This window comes from Perognathus longimembris, chromosome 14, assembly GCF_023159225.1.
Source record: "Perognathus longimembris pacificus isolate PPM17 chromosome 14, ASM2315922v1, whole genome shotgun sequence".
Lineage (NCBI taxonomy): Eukaryota > Metazoa > Chordata > Mammalia > Rodentia > Heteromyidae > Perognathus > Perognathus longimembris.
In genome coordinates, this window is record NC_063174.1 from 53,394,741 (window position 1) to 53,409,700 (window position 14,960).

The 14,960-nt window shown below is 37.6% G+C and overlaps 1 protein-coding gene across 2 annotated transcripts in view; it reads right to left on the bottom strand.

Moving 5' to 3' along the window:
* Rps6ka5 (ribosomal protein S6 kinase A5) overlaps nt 1-14,960 on the bottom strand; it is a 132,834-nt gene that overhangs the window by 33,470 nt on the left and 84,404 nt on the right. For both annotated transcript variants that reach the window (XM_048361744.1, XM_048361743.1), the window contains 2 exons: nt 11,577-11,684; nt 1,521-1,604 (listed from right to left, as the gene is read on the bottom strand). In XM_048361744.1, coding sequence (XP_048217701.1) covers nt 1,521-1,604; nt 11,577-11,684 — 192 coding nt within the window. The remainder of the gene's footprint in view (nt 1-1,520; nt 1,605-11,576; nt 11,685-14,960) is intronic.

The following is a 14,960-nucleotide window of genomic DNA, read 5'->3' on the forward strand; positions in this document are numbered from 1 at the left end:
GCAATTCCACTGTCATTCGATCAAAGCCTTGAAGATGTCCTGCAGTAGGATGAGAAACCATGCTCTTCTACTGTACAGATTTGTAATCAGATGCCTAGCCATGGTTTCAGAAACCAAGGCCAGGCAAATTGGAGATAGGCTCATATATGTATGTGAGTGGTCGTTAAAAAGGACATCAAGGGCTGGGGATATAGCCTAGTGGCAAGAGTGCCTGCCTCGGATACACGAGGCCCTAGGTTCGATTCCCCAGCACCACATATGCAGAAAACGGCCAGAAGCGGCGCTGTGGCTCAAGTGGCAGAGTGCTAGCCTTGAGCGGGAAGAAGCCAGGGACAGTGCTCAGGCCCTGAGTCCAAGGCCCAGGACTGGCCAAAAAAAAAAAAAAGGACATCAAAATTCCAGTTAGATAATGAACTACATATGGAGCCCTTATAAAGGGAAGAGAAAAGGCAAGTCAATGAACAAAAATCAGCCATAATTTCTTATTTGAGGAAAGTTTTAAGTGCTACGGAGAAACTGAACATGTTTTATCCTTTAACTTAAATAGGACAAAAAAATGACCTAGATTTAAGAAGACAATTATTTAGAAAGCTGCTACATGATCTTTATTTTGCATATATGAAGGGAAGAAGCAAAAACATATTGAGGTTTTTAGAGGATTAGGAAACAGATCTCAATTGCAGGACCTTTTCTTCTTCCAAGATTGTTAAAAATGTTTGTTTCTTGGAAGTGGAACTATAGTTCAAGTGAAAGATAAAGTGAAAAACTAAGTGACAGTGCTCATGCCTTGAATTCAAGCCCCAGTACCAGCAGAAAAACAAGCTTATTTCTGTTGAAGAGATTATCAGTAAGCGGTAAGTACCATGGTAAAGTAAAAAGCAGAAATTAGGAATAAAGAAACATATAGGACTCTTGTTAATAACTTCTCATCCACTTAGAGAACACTTACTAACTAAAAATGGTATATATAACGATGTCTCTGTAGGTTTTCTAGCAGAAATTATGTCAATAAGGCACTGTTCAAAATCATTTAGCATGCCTCAGACAGGAATCACACAGATTACATACTTAGTGACACCCAAGTATTGTACTGTAGTTAAACTGTGTCCTGAAGATAAAGTCCCACACAACACAAGAATGGCTTCTTTTTCTTCTTGTTTTTTATTTTAATGGAGTCCTAGCTGGTGTTTGCTTAAGCTATAGAAAGGCTCTTTTAATGGAAAAAAGTAAAAAGTTAACTTTGATGTCTTAACTTTAACATCAACGTTAGTCTACAAAACAAGCTAAATATCCTTACTAATAACACCTTAAGAATGCAAGTCTCGAATGTGTCAACTGCTATGTTATTATTATTTTTTGCTCAAAACTGCTAGAACTCATAATGTGTTCAGTCCAAAGCCAAAGTAGAGAATAAATGACAACATACAAAGATGGCTCTGTACCTTAGGTTATTAACTGGGATTCCTGCTGTACATCGATTTCATGGAAATACAGAAAGAGGCATCAAAAACAGAACATACCTTGTCATGTCCCGAGTCTCCACCTCTGACAATATCTGGTGCCATGTATTCAATAGTTCCACAAAAGGAATATGCTCTTTCAGTCTTGAACAACAACACAACAAAAAACAAACAAAAAAGGGATTTGATTTCAAACCAGCAAAGCAAGTGTCTCAAGAAGAGAGCGAACAATATGTGCTAGTGGCTGAGATACACTGCAGCAGCCAAATGGCACCAGCCAGCCAGACTCTTCCTCATGACAGAGCTTCACCTACACCACACGAGTCCCAGGGAAACGTCTTCTCACGCTGCAATCCACTATCATCCACGCATCATCCTCCCACCCAGGACACACACATTACTGCTTTTCGTTTTTGTTAGTTATTTTTGTGTGTGTATTCCAATTTGGCTTCTCTGGTCACTTTTTAGGGAATGTTAAGTAGTCCCAATAGAGTGATATGAAGTCATATAGGTTAATGAATGAGAGTAATTTACTTGCAGATAGGCAAGCCTAGAAAAAACCTGGGAACCTTAAAGGAAGGCTACTTCTTCCTAAAGAAGAATAAGAAATTCAAATGTGAAAATACATTGGAAAAAAAAAAAAAGGTCTACTTTACATAGGTTTGGCATTGCTAATGGTACGTTTAAACAATGAACAAACCTGTCTTTTAAAAAATTCTCTCTCCAATCCACTTTTAATTAGGAAAGGTTTGATTGATCCTTTTTTAAGTTTCCACAGTCAGTTTGGATGTTATTTTGAGACAGGGTCTCATTAACCTTTTTCCTAGATAGCCTTAAATCTCAATCCTCTTGATCACCACTTCCTGAGTAGCTTAGACTTCAGGCCTGAGCCATTGTCTGGCTTTTACATTAGAGTTTTTTTAGTGGTCTAATTTCAGCATTAAATATTTCAATCTATTTATTTAAGCCAAGGAATAAACTGTTGTTTATCTGTATTCTATATGCTTCATCAAAGCCAAAACAAACTACTTGAAATTTCAGAACTCTAAATAACTTTAAACTATTACTTACAAATGGTTTATTTTTTCCATTACCAATATAACTTCAAAATGCAGACTGAGGTGCTTTTTTTTTAATTCTTTTCTTTTTTGTCAGTTGTGAGGCTTGAACTCAAGAGTACAGGTACTATCCCTGAGCTCTTTTGCTCAAGGCTTTGAGTCACAGCACCACTTTAGGATTTTGATTGGTTAATTGTAGATGTAAGTCTCACAGGGACTTTTCTGCCCCAGCTGACTTCGAACTACAATCCTTAGCCTCCCGATTCAGGTGTAAGCTGCTTGTGGCTGGCTCAGACTAAGTTTTTAGAAATACGGCTTGCTCTTTCTTACTGGTTGACTGAAGGTAAAGTTAGATAAGTTATGCTTCTGATCCATTTTGTTTTTCTTGATGGACTCCAATAATCAAGTAATCATCCCAAGTTTTAAAATTCTAGTAGATCATTAAATCAGAAATACAGAGGAATAAAAATGTATAATAACAATGACAGAATTTGAATGTATTGAGATTTTTTTATGCTTTTTTTGAAAGTGTAAATAGATTGAAATTATGTTCTAATAATGTAAACTGGTCAATCAACATGCAAAATTATAATAAAATAATAAAGAATAAATGTCTCTGAAACACAGTTGTTAATTCTTTTAATAGAATTTGACAAAATTCAAAAGTGTGGCTGAATATGCCAGGCTCAATGTTAATATTTAAAAAGCTAAGTAAAGGGCTGGGAATATGGCCTAGTGGCAAGAGAGCTTGCCTCGTATACATGAAGCCCTGGGTTCGATTCCCCAGCACCACATATACAGAAAATGGCCAGAAGTGGCGCTGTGGCTCAAGTGGCAGAGTGCTAGCCTTGAGCAAAAAGAAGCCAGGGACAGTGCTCAGGCCCTGAGTCCAAGCTCCAGGACTGGCAAAAAAAAAAAAAAGCTAAGTAAAACTTAAAATGCTCACTGACTCAGGCCAATACAATAAAGAAGCATTTAAAGTGAAATGCATGTCTGTATATATATATATATATATATATATACATATATATAAAAGAAAACAAATTCTTCTTGAATAATACACATTCATCTGGCTTTATATGAAACTTTTAAGGACATTTGGTGTCATTAAAATATTTCACAAGCTAATACTTTTTTGGGGGGGGTCAAGACTAGGGTTTGAACTCAGAGTGCTCAACTTGCTAAGGCGGCATTTTATCACTTCAGTCACACCCCTCAGTCCTTTATGCTTTCATAATTTTTCAAATAGGATCTCTCGTTTATGCCTTAAGAGGCCTGGACTGTGATGTTCTCGTATGCTTCCCAGGTCGCTGGGGTGTCAGGCATACTCCACCAAACCCAAGTTTTTCATTAGTTGAGGTGGAAAGCTGATAAAATTTTGCCCAATCTGTCTTTGAATCATGATCGTCCAGATCTCCTGGAGGATCATAAGCATGAGCCACATGTCCAGATCAAAACTAATAGTTTGAGGGCTGGGGATATAGCCTAGTGGCAAGAGTGCCTGCCTCGGATACACGAGGCCCTAGGTTCGATTCCCCAGCACCACATATACAGAAAACGGCCAGAAGCGGTGCTGTGGATCAAGTGGCAGAGTGCTAGCCTTGAGCGGGAAGAAGCCAGGGACAGTGCTCAGGCCCTGAGTCCAAGGCCCAGGACTGGCCAAAAAAAAAAAAAAAACTAATAGTTTGAGAGAGAGCTTTCTTTCTACTTTCTACTTTACCCTATTCCATCAGAAAAGCCTCAAGAAAAACAAGCGTTCTTTTTTTATTTGCCAATTTTAACTGTAAAGTTGTGTCATAGAAGTGGTAGAAGTCCCTTTATTAGTTCAAGGTTAAGTCATCCCACAGATACAATGATTACAATACATTCATTTAAATGCTATGGACTTGGGCTGGGAATATGGCCTAGTGGCAAGAGTGCTTGCCTCCTACACATGAAGCTCTCAGTTCGATTCCCCAGCACCACATATATGGAAAACGGCCAGAAGGGGTGCTGTGGCTCAAGTGGCAGAGTGCTGGCCTTGAGCGGGAAGAAGCCAGGGATGGTGCTCAGGCCCTGAGTCCAATGCCCAGGACTGGCCAAAAAAAAAAAAAAAAAAAAATGCTATGGACTTAACTGTAACACATAAACACATACATAAATAAAATTCCTGTGGTTTGTGATTCTTTACTTTTACATTCTATATATACTGAAAGATCACTATTCTTCTAGAAATGAAAAAAAAAATACACTTAGCTTTGTAAGGCATTTTCTTTTTTAGTTAGCTGGCAGAACAGTGTTTTTGGCAAACTACTGAAAAAAACTGCTATATAAAATTGATCCTATATATGTTTATATGAGTCAATGAATAATTATTGACATTCTATTGAATATACTTAGCTGGAAAAATGTGTATTAGGAAGTATTCAGTTTACTGGATTAAAAAATACTTCAAAAATCAATTTTAAAAAGAATCACAAGCTTCTTCAAGTTAAGTATTGTTTTAAGTCGTTACTCGTTATGCCCACTTCCCTTTTAAGCAAAATCCCACTGCACAGCCAAAATATAGAAGCAGAAACTTTGCTACTGAGGACATGTTCAGTGACCGAAGGTCTGCCTAGCATGTGTAGGTCTTGGTTTAATCCAGCACTGCAAAAACATAATGTAAAATTACTGATAGTATTTATCATTTGCTCTCACCTTGAAAAATACTTTTAAGGTATCCCTAAAATACCACAGCCTAAATCAAGTCTTGTTACACCAAAACCAAAACCAAAACCACAACCAGAAACAAAACCAACAAAAACTCAATCCTCCAAACTGGTATAAGAAAGAGTAAAAAGATAATGAATTGAGCTGTTGCTTCTCTAGATTCTTATTTTAAAAACTAGTCTTCTAAGTAATTATAATTTTTTAATTTTCATTATAGGCAATCTCTCCTCAATATAAGCTATTAAAATTAAACTTGTCAAATTAAAATTCATGAAAATCTGTTCTCAAAAACATTATATATTCCCAAGTTTGGCTTTAAAAGTATGTAATACACGTGCTGACTCATGCTGCAAAGATTTGATAGTCACTAGCATTACTGTGTTTTACTTTATCTGACAATGACAACTAAGTAGTTCATTTTTTACTGTCTTAAAACTCACTCCCAAATAAGTCTTGACACAAAGAAAAAAAGGGACAATGAGTTAAAAGAACATTAAAAATATTATAAATTGGAACTTGTGGTATATAGCTAAAAGCTATTCTTAGAAATTCTTAGCTTTGTTCAAAAAAATCCAGTTCAGTTACTAGGTGTGAAATTCCGGAGTTCAGAAAGAGTTTAAGACAAAATAAAAAAGGAAAAAAGAAATAGATAAAATTGAGCGGACTGACAGATACTGTTTCTTACAGAAGACTGACAAAACAGACAAACCTCTCCAAAATTGATCAAGACAAATTACACATCACAAACAGTGGTAACTAAAAACAGAACATTCTCAGAATTCCAATCGAGATTAAAAATAAGGAAATTCTATAACAAACTTTTGTCATCTAAAATAAAATAGGCCATTTCTCTACGAAAATATAGTAGCTGACAAAAAACTAACTCAAAAAGAAATTAAAGGACTGGGAATGTGGTTTAACAGTAGAGTGCTTGCCTAGCATGCACAAAGCCCTGGGTTCAATTCCTCAGCACCACATAAACAGAAAAGGCTGGAAGTGGTGCTATGGCTCAAGAGACGGAGTACTAGCCTTGAGCAAAAAGAGCCAGGGACAGTGCGTAGGCCCTTAGTCCAAGCCCCAGGACTGGCAAAGAAATAGAAATTAAAATCTAAATATACTTCTTTGTATGTGGGTATAGTAGATACATTTATGTAATACTTAGTAGAGAAAGCAATTAAACTAGTCAATCCAAAACAAAACAAACATCACAGGAGGAAAAGTGAAAAGTTAAAAAAACCAACCTATTGCTACTTGCAAATAGTGGTTCTGATTTTTCTCTCAATATATATATATGGTCAGCTACAGAGCAATCCAAGTGAGTCTATGCATTTGCGGAACCGTAAGAATTCTATAATAATGTTTACATATAAAATAAAATGTTCCCATATTTTGACAAGAGAAATGTAAATATTCTAATTGGAACAAAAACAAACGGGTTTACAGAAAGTAGAATTGGTTCTCCAGAAACCAGAAACAAATCTAAGTACAGTTTTACAAAACACTATAAAGACAATTATAATAATAGTTTTGGAGGACATAAAAGGTAACTGATATAAGTATTCACTGAAAAAAATTCATTGATTAAAAGTTGAAAATCTAAAGAATGCAATTCTTTCCAAATTAACATACAAATTCAACTCCATAATTCATAAGCCATCACAAAAGCCAAAGAAGAGAAAGCATGAAGAAGCTGAGGAGAGAGAAGGGAAGGAGAGGTGAGAAAGACTAGGAGAGAGAAATAGGACCTCACTTTTCCAGATTCAAGCTTATGATAAAGTTAGGGGTATGTACATAATTTGGGTCTGATGCAAGAAGAAGCACACAGACAAATGAAATTCAATAAAGAGACTAAAAATAGACTCACGAGGGTTCATTAGAACATAGTTCTATCACAGAAGTTGCATTTTACTTCAGCAGAAAAAGGACTGAATACTTAAATGGGAGCTAGGTTATCTACATACACACAAAAATGTAAGATTCTTGCCGAACTTTATTCCTTTAATATAAGACCTAAAAGTCCTACATGAAAACATGGGAGGGGCTGGGCACAGTGGACTTGTCTATAATCTCAGCAACTCAGGAGGTAGAGACTGGAAGGAATCAGAGGCCTGTTCAGGCAAAAATCTGGTGAGATCCTATCTGAGTCAATAAGTCAGACACAGTGGTATATACCTGTGATGTACCTATGCTGAGATTTTTGTTTTGTTTTGGGCCAGTCCTAAGAGCTTGGAACTCAGGGCCTCAGCGTGGTCCCTGGCTTCTTTTTGCTCAAGGCTAGAACTTTTACCTCTTGAGCCACAGCACCACTTCTGGCTTTTTCTGCTTATGTGGTGCTGAGGAATAGAACCCAGGCCTTCATGCATGCTAGGCAAGCACTCAGCTAAGCCACATTCCCAGTCCCTATGCTGAGATTTTAAAGAAAAATTTCCATATATCCATCTATCTGTCCAGTTTTAGAAATTTCAAGTCAGGGCATGCATAAAAGGGAAAGGAAGAACCTAAGAAGAGAAGCCAAAGGCACTTAAGACATTTCAACTGGAAAATAATGAGGCAGGATAGGGAAGGAGAAAATAAACATGTTCCTACAAAGATGATACTTTATGAGTGAAGCTGACATATGAAACAAAAAAAGGAATGCTAGCTAATCTAAACAGCTATGCATGTGCAAAATACTGCAGTGAAACCCCAGTAAACAATAGCAAACACTTAAAAAAATGAACAGCAGGGGCTGGGGATATGGCCTAGTGGCAAGAGTGCTTGCCTTGTATACACGAGGCCCTGGGTTCGATTCCCCAGCACCACATATACAGAAAATGGCCAGAAGTGGCGCTGTGGCTCAAGTGGCAGAGTGCCAGCCTTGAGCAAGAAGAAGCCAGGGACAGTGCTCAGGCCCTGAGTCCAAGCCCCAGGACTGGCAAAAAAAAATGAACAGCAGGTCCCATCAAGATACACTATATACATATATTGATATGTCAAAAGGAAACCTCCCTGTACAACTAATTGATGCTAGTGAAAACTTGAGAAAGAATGGTTGGTTTCAAGTTTTTTTTGTGTGTGTGTCAGTCTTGGGCCTTGAACTCAAGTTATGTTAAGAAAACAGCAACAACTAGAGTATACAATGAACAATTCAGGAAACTATCAAAGACTTCTTTGCTTATGCTTGAATGCAAAATCTCATTTTTGTACCAGAACAACTAAGTGCTCAGAGATTACGGTATCAGATTGAAACCAGTCATTTTCTTGATTGAGGTTATTGATACGCCCACAAAAAACGCAAGAGCCTTCTCTCCTGAGGAATAAACTGGCCCCTAACCTAACAAAGGCTCATCTAACAACTTGGGCCACTTCTGATTTTTTATTTTTGTTTGTTTGGTTCTGTGTGCTAACACTGTGGTACTCCCCAGGGCCAAATTCTAATCCTATTTCTTTTTTGGCTAGTCCTGGGGCTTGGACTCAGGGCCAGAGCACTGTCCCTGGCTTCTTTTTGTTCAAAGCTAGCACTCTGCCACTTGAGCCACAGCGCCACTTCTGGCCATTTTCTGTATATGTGGTGCTGGGGAATCGAACCCAGGGCCTCATGTATACGAGGCAAGCACTCTTGCCACTAGGCCATATTCCCAGCCCTAATTCTATTTCTAAATGATCAATCACACCTACCTATACACAATGATTCTTTTCACTGTATTACCATAACCTCACCTAACATCTAACACACAAAAGGCCCTCAACAAATTTCAATGAAATGAATGAATGGTTCAAAGAAGAGAAAAAGAGGTCCCTGGTGACTGGGGCTTTTCTGCTAGCAAATGGTTTGATACAAGAGTCATTCCCTCAAAACAGTGAGGATACAAGCCTTTGACTATCCCAGCGGGTTTATGCCATATGTAACACAAAGCATATTCCAGCACAGTTCTTCTGTCCTTCACATCCTTAATTTTTGAAGGTGATTTTTTTGAGCAATAATGACCAAAGAGTGACGTCTCATTAGTGTTACAGACTGCTGTGGAATCGTATATTTCTAAATGATGATCTTGGCAAATTCATTCTCTGCTGGCTCATCAACATGTCTTATCACTGCAGATCTTTCAAATTAAAGCTGTGTCTTTTCTTAAATCTTGCAACCAGCCTATTGAGTCTTTGTCATTACCTTCAACTGTTAGTTCATCAGAATACATCGACCACGATGATCGGCAAGCACACCATTCAATGGCAGCACTTCCCGGCAATGCTGCCGGATCTGCTCTCAATTCACCATCAAGAGCTTCATTTTTGCCTTTACGTAGTATTTTTCTGTTTTTCATTAACTTCAGTTCCTCACTTTCAGCACCGAAGTTTCACAGTTTTTCCCCTCCATTTTTTCAGGTCACACACAGTGGTCACTCCAAAACCACATTCTCCTCTAAAACACTTCACACACTGCTTTGCAACTTCTTTGCTTTCTGTGCTAGAGATAAACATAAATGCTGCTTCTTTCTCTTATCACTGTTGTCCATACTAAGTATCTGTAGCCCCTGCTGACATTTTCAACACTATATACCACAAACCAGAGAATAATAATAAAGAGGGGGAAAAAAAGACCTTAACGCACACTGGCTTCACGCGCCTTAGATGGACCCGCACATGAGCCACCTTATTACTGTCTGCCCGTGCTAGGCTGGTGTGGAGGAATCTGGCGTGCATGGCCACGATAAAGCTAAGCTGAAGTGGGTGAGAGTGTCTCCCGTTTTTGAAGGATGCTTGATAAGTGGAGTTTTATGTGCCCGTGTTCTGACTACACACCATCACCAGGAAGTCAGGGATGTTATTTTCACTTGTGGCATCACATTGACACTCAGAAAGCTTTGGATTTTCGGATTAGAGCTGCTGAACTTGTGTTTAATTTGAAACTCGACAATGATGTGTTGTCGTACAACAATATCTTTCATTATAAATTTTTTTACTATGACTCTGTGTTCTATATCAATAACGTACAAATAAAATTGGCATTCAACTTCAGTTATTTTGAATAATTAGTAGCAAAAATATAACCTTATTACAACTGCCATATATATGCTATTTAATTACAACATACAACTTTAAATGCTATTAAATGCACTTCCAATTCTAAGTTCTAATTAATGTGAAAATGTTAGTACCTCCATATCTAAAATCTACACACCAACATTTTAACTCATTCTGAACCAATATCCCCAGCAATATTATTAATAATTAGTAGATGCTTGTCAGTAGATGCTTGTGCTTCTTGCCAATGAATTCAAAGAGCAATGTTGCATGACTTAGTAATTATAAAATGAATAGCAGGTATCTGGTATTGTGATTCTTCCTTTTTGGGGGGAGGGAAGTACTTCAGTTTGAACTTAGGGCTCTGGGCTTGCTAGGTAGGCTCCTTTACCAATGAGCCACAGCTCTAGCACCGGTCATTTTTGAGATATAGAGTCTCACTTCATACTTAGGTGTGCAACTGAACCACATCTGCCTACTTTGGGCTTATGTTATCTGCTTTAATCTCAGGTGTGTGTTACAAGTCCAGTATCCCTCCACTGAAAAAGTCCATTAGATTTTTCTGCCATTCTCCTGTCTCACATAGCTTAGGATGACAGGGAAACACTACTGCACCTAGATACAGGTTGAAAAGCAAAGTTTTCTGCCAAAGCAAACTTTAAATGGTGATCCTCTAGTTCTGAACCTCCTAAATAGTTAGGATTACAAATGTGAGCCACCAGTGCCTGGTTATTTTTGTAATTCTTTATTGGCAACTAGTTAAGCTATAATTCTCTGAAAGGAACAAGAAGACATTTTAAGTGTTTTGTTATTGTTTTATGGGGATAGTGCAATATGTATGTATATATGCACATGTACACACACACACACACACACACACACACACACACACACAGTTCATTAGGGGGCTTGAACTCTGGCCTTGAGTGCTGTCCCTGTGCTCTTCAGCTCAAGGCTAGCATTCTTTACCACTTGAGCCACAGTGCCACTTCCAGTTTTCTGGTGGTTAATTGGAGATAAGAGTCGATGGACTTTCCTGCTCAGGCTGGCTTTGAGTTGCAATCCTTAGATCTCAGCCTCCTGAGTAGCTAGGATTACAGGCCTGAGCTACCGGCACCTGGCCCAAAGTATATTTTTTAAATGAAGAATTCTGACATACCCATCAAAGGTTTACTGTAATTTTGAGAAGGCTCCACTATAAATCTGAATGAAAATCTCTATCCATTCAAGTAAAAAAATGTTCCTTTGAATAAATCTTCACCAAAGTCCATAATCTGATACTGTCTTGTTAACATTTTATTCTGTAACTAATTTTCCATCTTTACTTACACCCTGCCATTACTACAAAATAAAATATTATACTCACTTCATCAGCCACAAACTCCTTACTCAGCCCAAAATCTGTCAGTACCACATGGCCATTAGAATCAAGTAGAATATTCTCAAGCTTAATGTCACGGTATATAATCCCCAACTGTGAAAACAAACAAATATACATTTTAAAGCCATTTCCAAAAAATGAATTAGGACAGTAGTTTGTTTTTTTTTAATAAAAAGGTCATTTCTACTTATAGCTTAAGTGTTAGGACAGATGTCACTTTTCTCATCTCAGAGCTCATCAGATGGGTTCCCTAACCCTGCTGAATCAAGTCTCTCTTCTCTCTCCGTGGGGCAAGCTTCTGCGGGCCTCCCTCCTGATGACTGCCTCATTCTGTCTTCCTCTTATTTCTCACTCAAGATGATCTTCAGCTGCTTTCATAGTCACGCAGCTTTCTCCTTATTTCTTAATAGCTTCATAAAGCTTTTCTTTCTTTTTTTTTTTTTTTGTCACTTGAGGGTCTTGAACTTAGGGCCAGGGCGCTGGCCTTAAGCCTCTTTGTGCTCAAGGCTAGTGCTCTACCACTTGAGCCACAGTACCACATCTGGTTTTTGAGTGGTTTATTGGAGATAGGAGTCTCCTGGGGACTTTTCTGTCCAGGGTGGTTTTTATTTAACCTGGATCCTCAGATGTCAGCCTCCTGAGTAGCTAGGATTACAGGCGTGGAGCCACCAGTGCTTGGTCTCATAAAGCTTTGTAAACAAGTCAGATTCCACACTACTCATTTCTTTTACTTTACTTTCTTTTTATTTTGTTTTGCTTTATTGTTGTGATATATCCTCTTGCTAAGCACTCCAGGCTAGCCTTGAACTCAACTTATAAAACCAACTAAATAACATTTATAGTCATGCATTGCTTAATGACAGGATTATATATTTTTTAATGTTGTTAGGTGATTTTGTGATTATGAAAACATCGTAAGAATCATGAAAGTATATGTCAACAATCCTAGGTAGTACAGCCAACTATATACCTCTCTCTCTCTCCATATATGTGTGTGTGTGTGTATGTACATATGTACACACATATATATATGGTCTCTAGGGCTATACTGAACAAAATAGCAAAAGATTAAATCAAGCACGAAAGAAAATGATTACACAAACATGAGATGTATGATGCTGCTGGCAGGGTACTATGGAATGCTTATTCACAGTAACCTTTTGTTATAAGTAGAATAATAATAATAGAGTAAATTTATAAGCAAAAATGGAGTTATTATCTTACACCAGAGTGTGACCCTGTTATATGACTGCCAGCAGAACATGGTTATAGCATGTGAATAGTATGTAGCATGATGACAACGACAACATTGCTAAGTGAGGGGATTTTTTTTTCCTCTATTACAATCCTGCTCTGCTGCATCAATGGTCTATCACCAACAGAAATGTCACTATGAAGCCCATAAGCTATGTATGTTTTGTTGTGTGTATAAGTTTTGAAACAAAACATTTCAACCATAAAACATAAATCTACATATGTAATGTTAGAAGGGTTTGATCTACAGGAATTTTCTACTTTGTATTTTTAGTTATGATATCCTGGATGAATGTTTTTAAACCCTGCAATAGTGATTTCCTCAACTATATGAAAAAGCATGCTAATTATCTCTCAAAATTGAAACAAATTATTCAAAGAAAGACACTATGAGCAGTGCTTTTTGCTTAAACAATATCTTTGGGAAATATTTTTTAAGAAACAAAATTTTCACTACTGGCTCATCTCAACACTTCCAAATAAATTTACATTTTTTTCTCCCTGTGAAATCTAGTATTAGTAGGTATATCATAATGAAGATTGCTGGCTTTGAATTACATGTGTCTTTTGAGGCTAGTAAGATAGAGACAGTTGTGATCTAGTTTGCTGTATTACTATCATGCCATATAAATTACATTTAGATCCAGACTCATTAAGGTACACTACTTCCACAGTTCTCACTACTGTTTGGTAATAATGAATTTTCCTTTAGTAAAATGAACAGAATTAAAGTGTCACATAAATTAAAGAAACTGTATTTTCTAGCTTATACACTGGAGGCCTTGTTTTTCTTTGGTATTTATGGGGAATTCTACCACTATTTTTATATTATAAAATACTACATCTAATCGTAAATTTCAGAAGCCCTTGCAGCCTATTTTGGGGTTCAATTTGTTTCTTGTATAAAGACATCTTAACTACTTTACATCCCATAGACATAAGGTTTGTCACTAGACTGACGATACTGTCCAAACAAGTCCACGTCTGTCCCTTGACCTCAGTGGAATAACAAAATAGGGCACACTATGGCTGCAGTAACAAATAATAAGAGAACTAAAATTATAGGCATGTTGGGTTTGTTTGTTTTTTTGACAGAGTTCCTATGTATAGTTCCCAGGCAGGCCTCAAACTCATGATCCTCTTGTCTCACCTTCCCAGGTACTGGGATTATATGTGTGCATCACCACACCCATCTCATTCAGTCTTCTGTAACTGTCAAGGATAGTCTCCCTCCACCTAGCCGGTCTTACTTTTGTTCATTTCCCTCTGTCTTCCCAGCATCTTTTCATATTCTTTCTAACCTATCACTTCCCTCTTTGATTTGATTTCTGATGGAACCTCCCTGCCCATTTAAAACCTCCCTCCTCCTTCCTTGCCTTTCCCTTTCAATTCTCTCCTCTTTTTTATGCTCTATAATCAGCCCTTTAATCTCTGTTGATCATGCATAGGGTAAGATCTAACTACAACATGACAAAAAAGAGTGACTTCACGGTGTGGCTGTATTGTAGAAATTTAGTAACTCAAGCCATTTTATCCATCTACTTAAAACCTCACACCTCTTAAGAATCAATTGCTTTAATACCTTCTTTCCTCTAACAAAAAACACAAAAGCACATAGTGACTATTTGCTTCTACAATAATGCTTTTAACAAGTTCATAAACACAACATTCATGGAAAGATTTTAGTAACTGAGTTCACGGGAGACAATGGAGGGACGGGCTGGGTGGAAGAAAACCAGTGTGGGAGAGAGAGCAACAAGGCTCATTCTCTGGCCTATACTGATGATGGCAGGCCAAGAATGCCATGGAGTAAGTCACAATTAAGGAAACACATATTAGGCTTCTGTTTCATTTTATAGGTCACTTTAAGAGCTAAAATGACACTTCACAATAAAAAAGCATTAGGATTTTTCAAGAAGGAAACAAAACCATTCAGTTCTACCTTTTGAATTTGTATCCCAGTAACCACAATAGGAAAGGAGATTGGCAAACAAGAGAATTGTGAAACAAAAGATGACAATGGGGGGCTGGGGATATGGCCTAGTGGCAAGAGTACTTGCCTCGTATACATGAAGCCCTGGGTTCAATTCCCCAGTACCACATATACAGAAAACG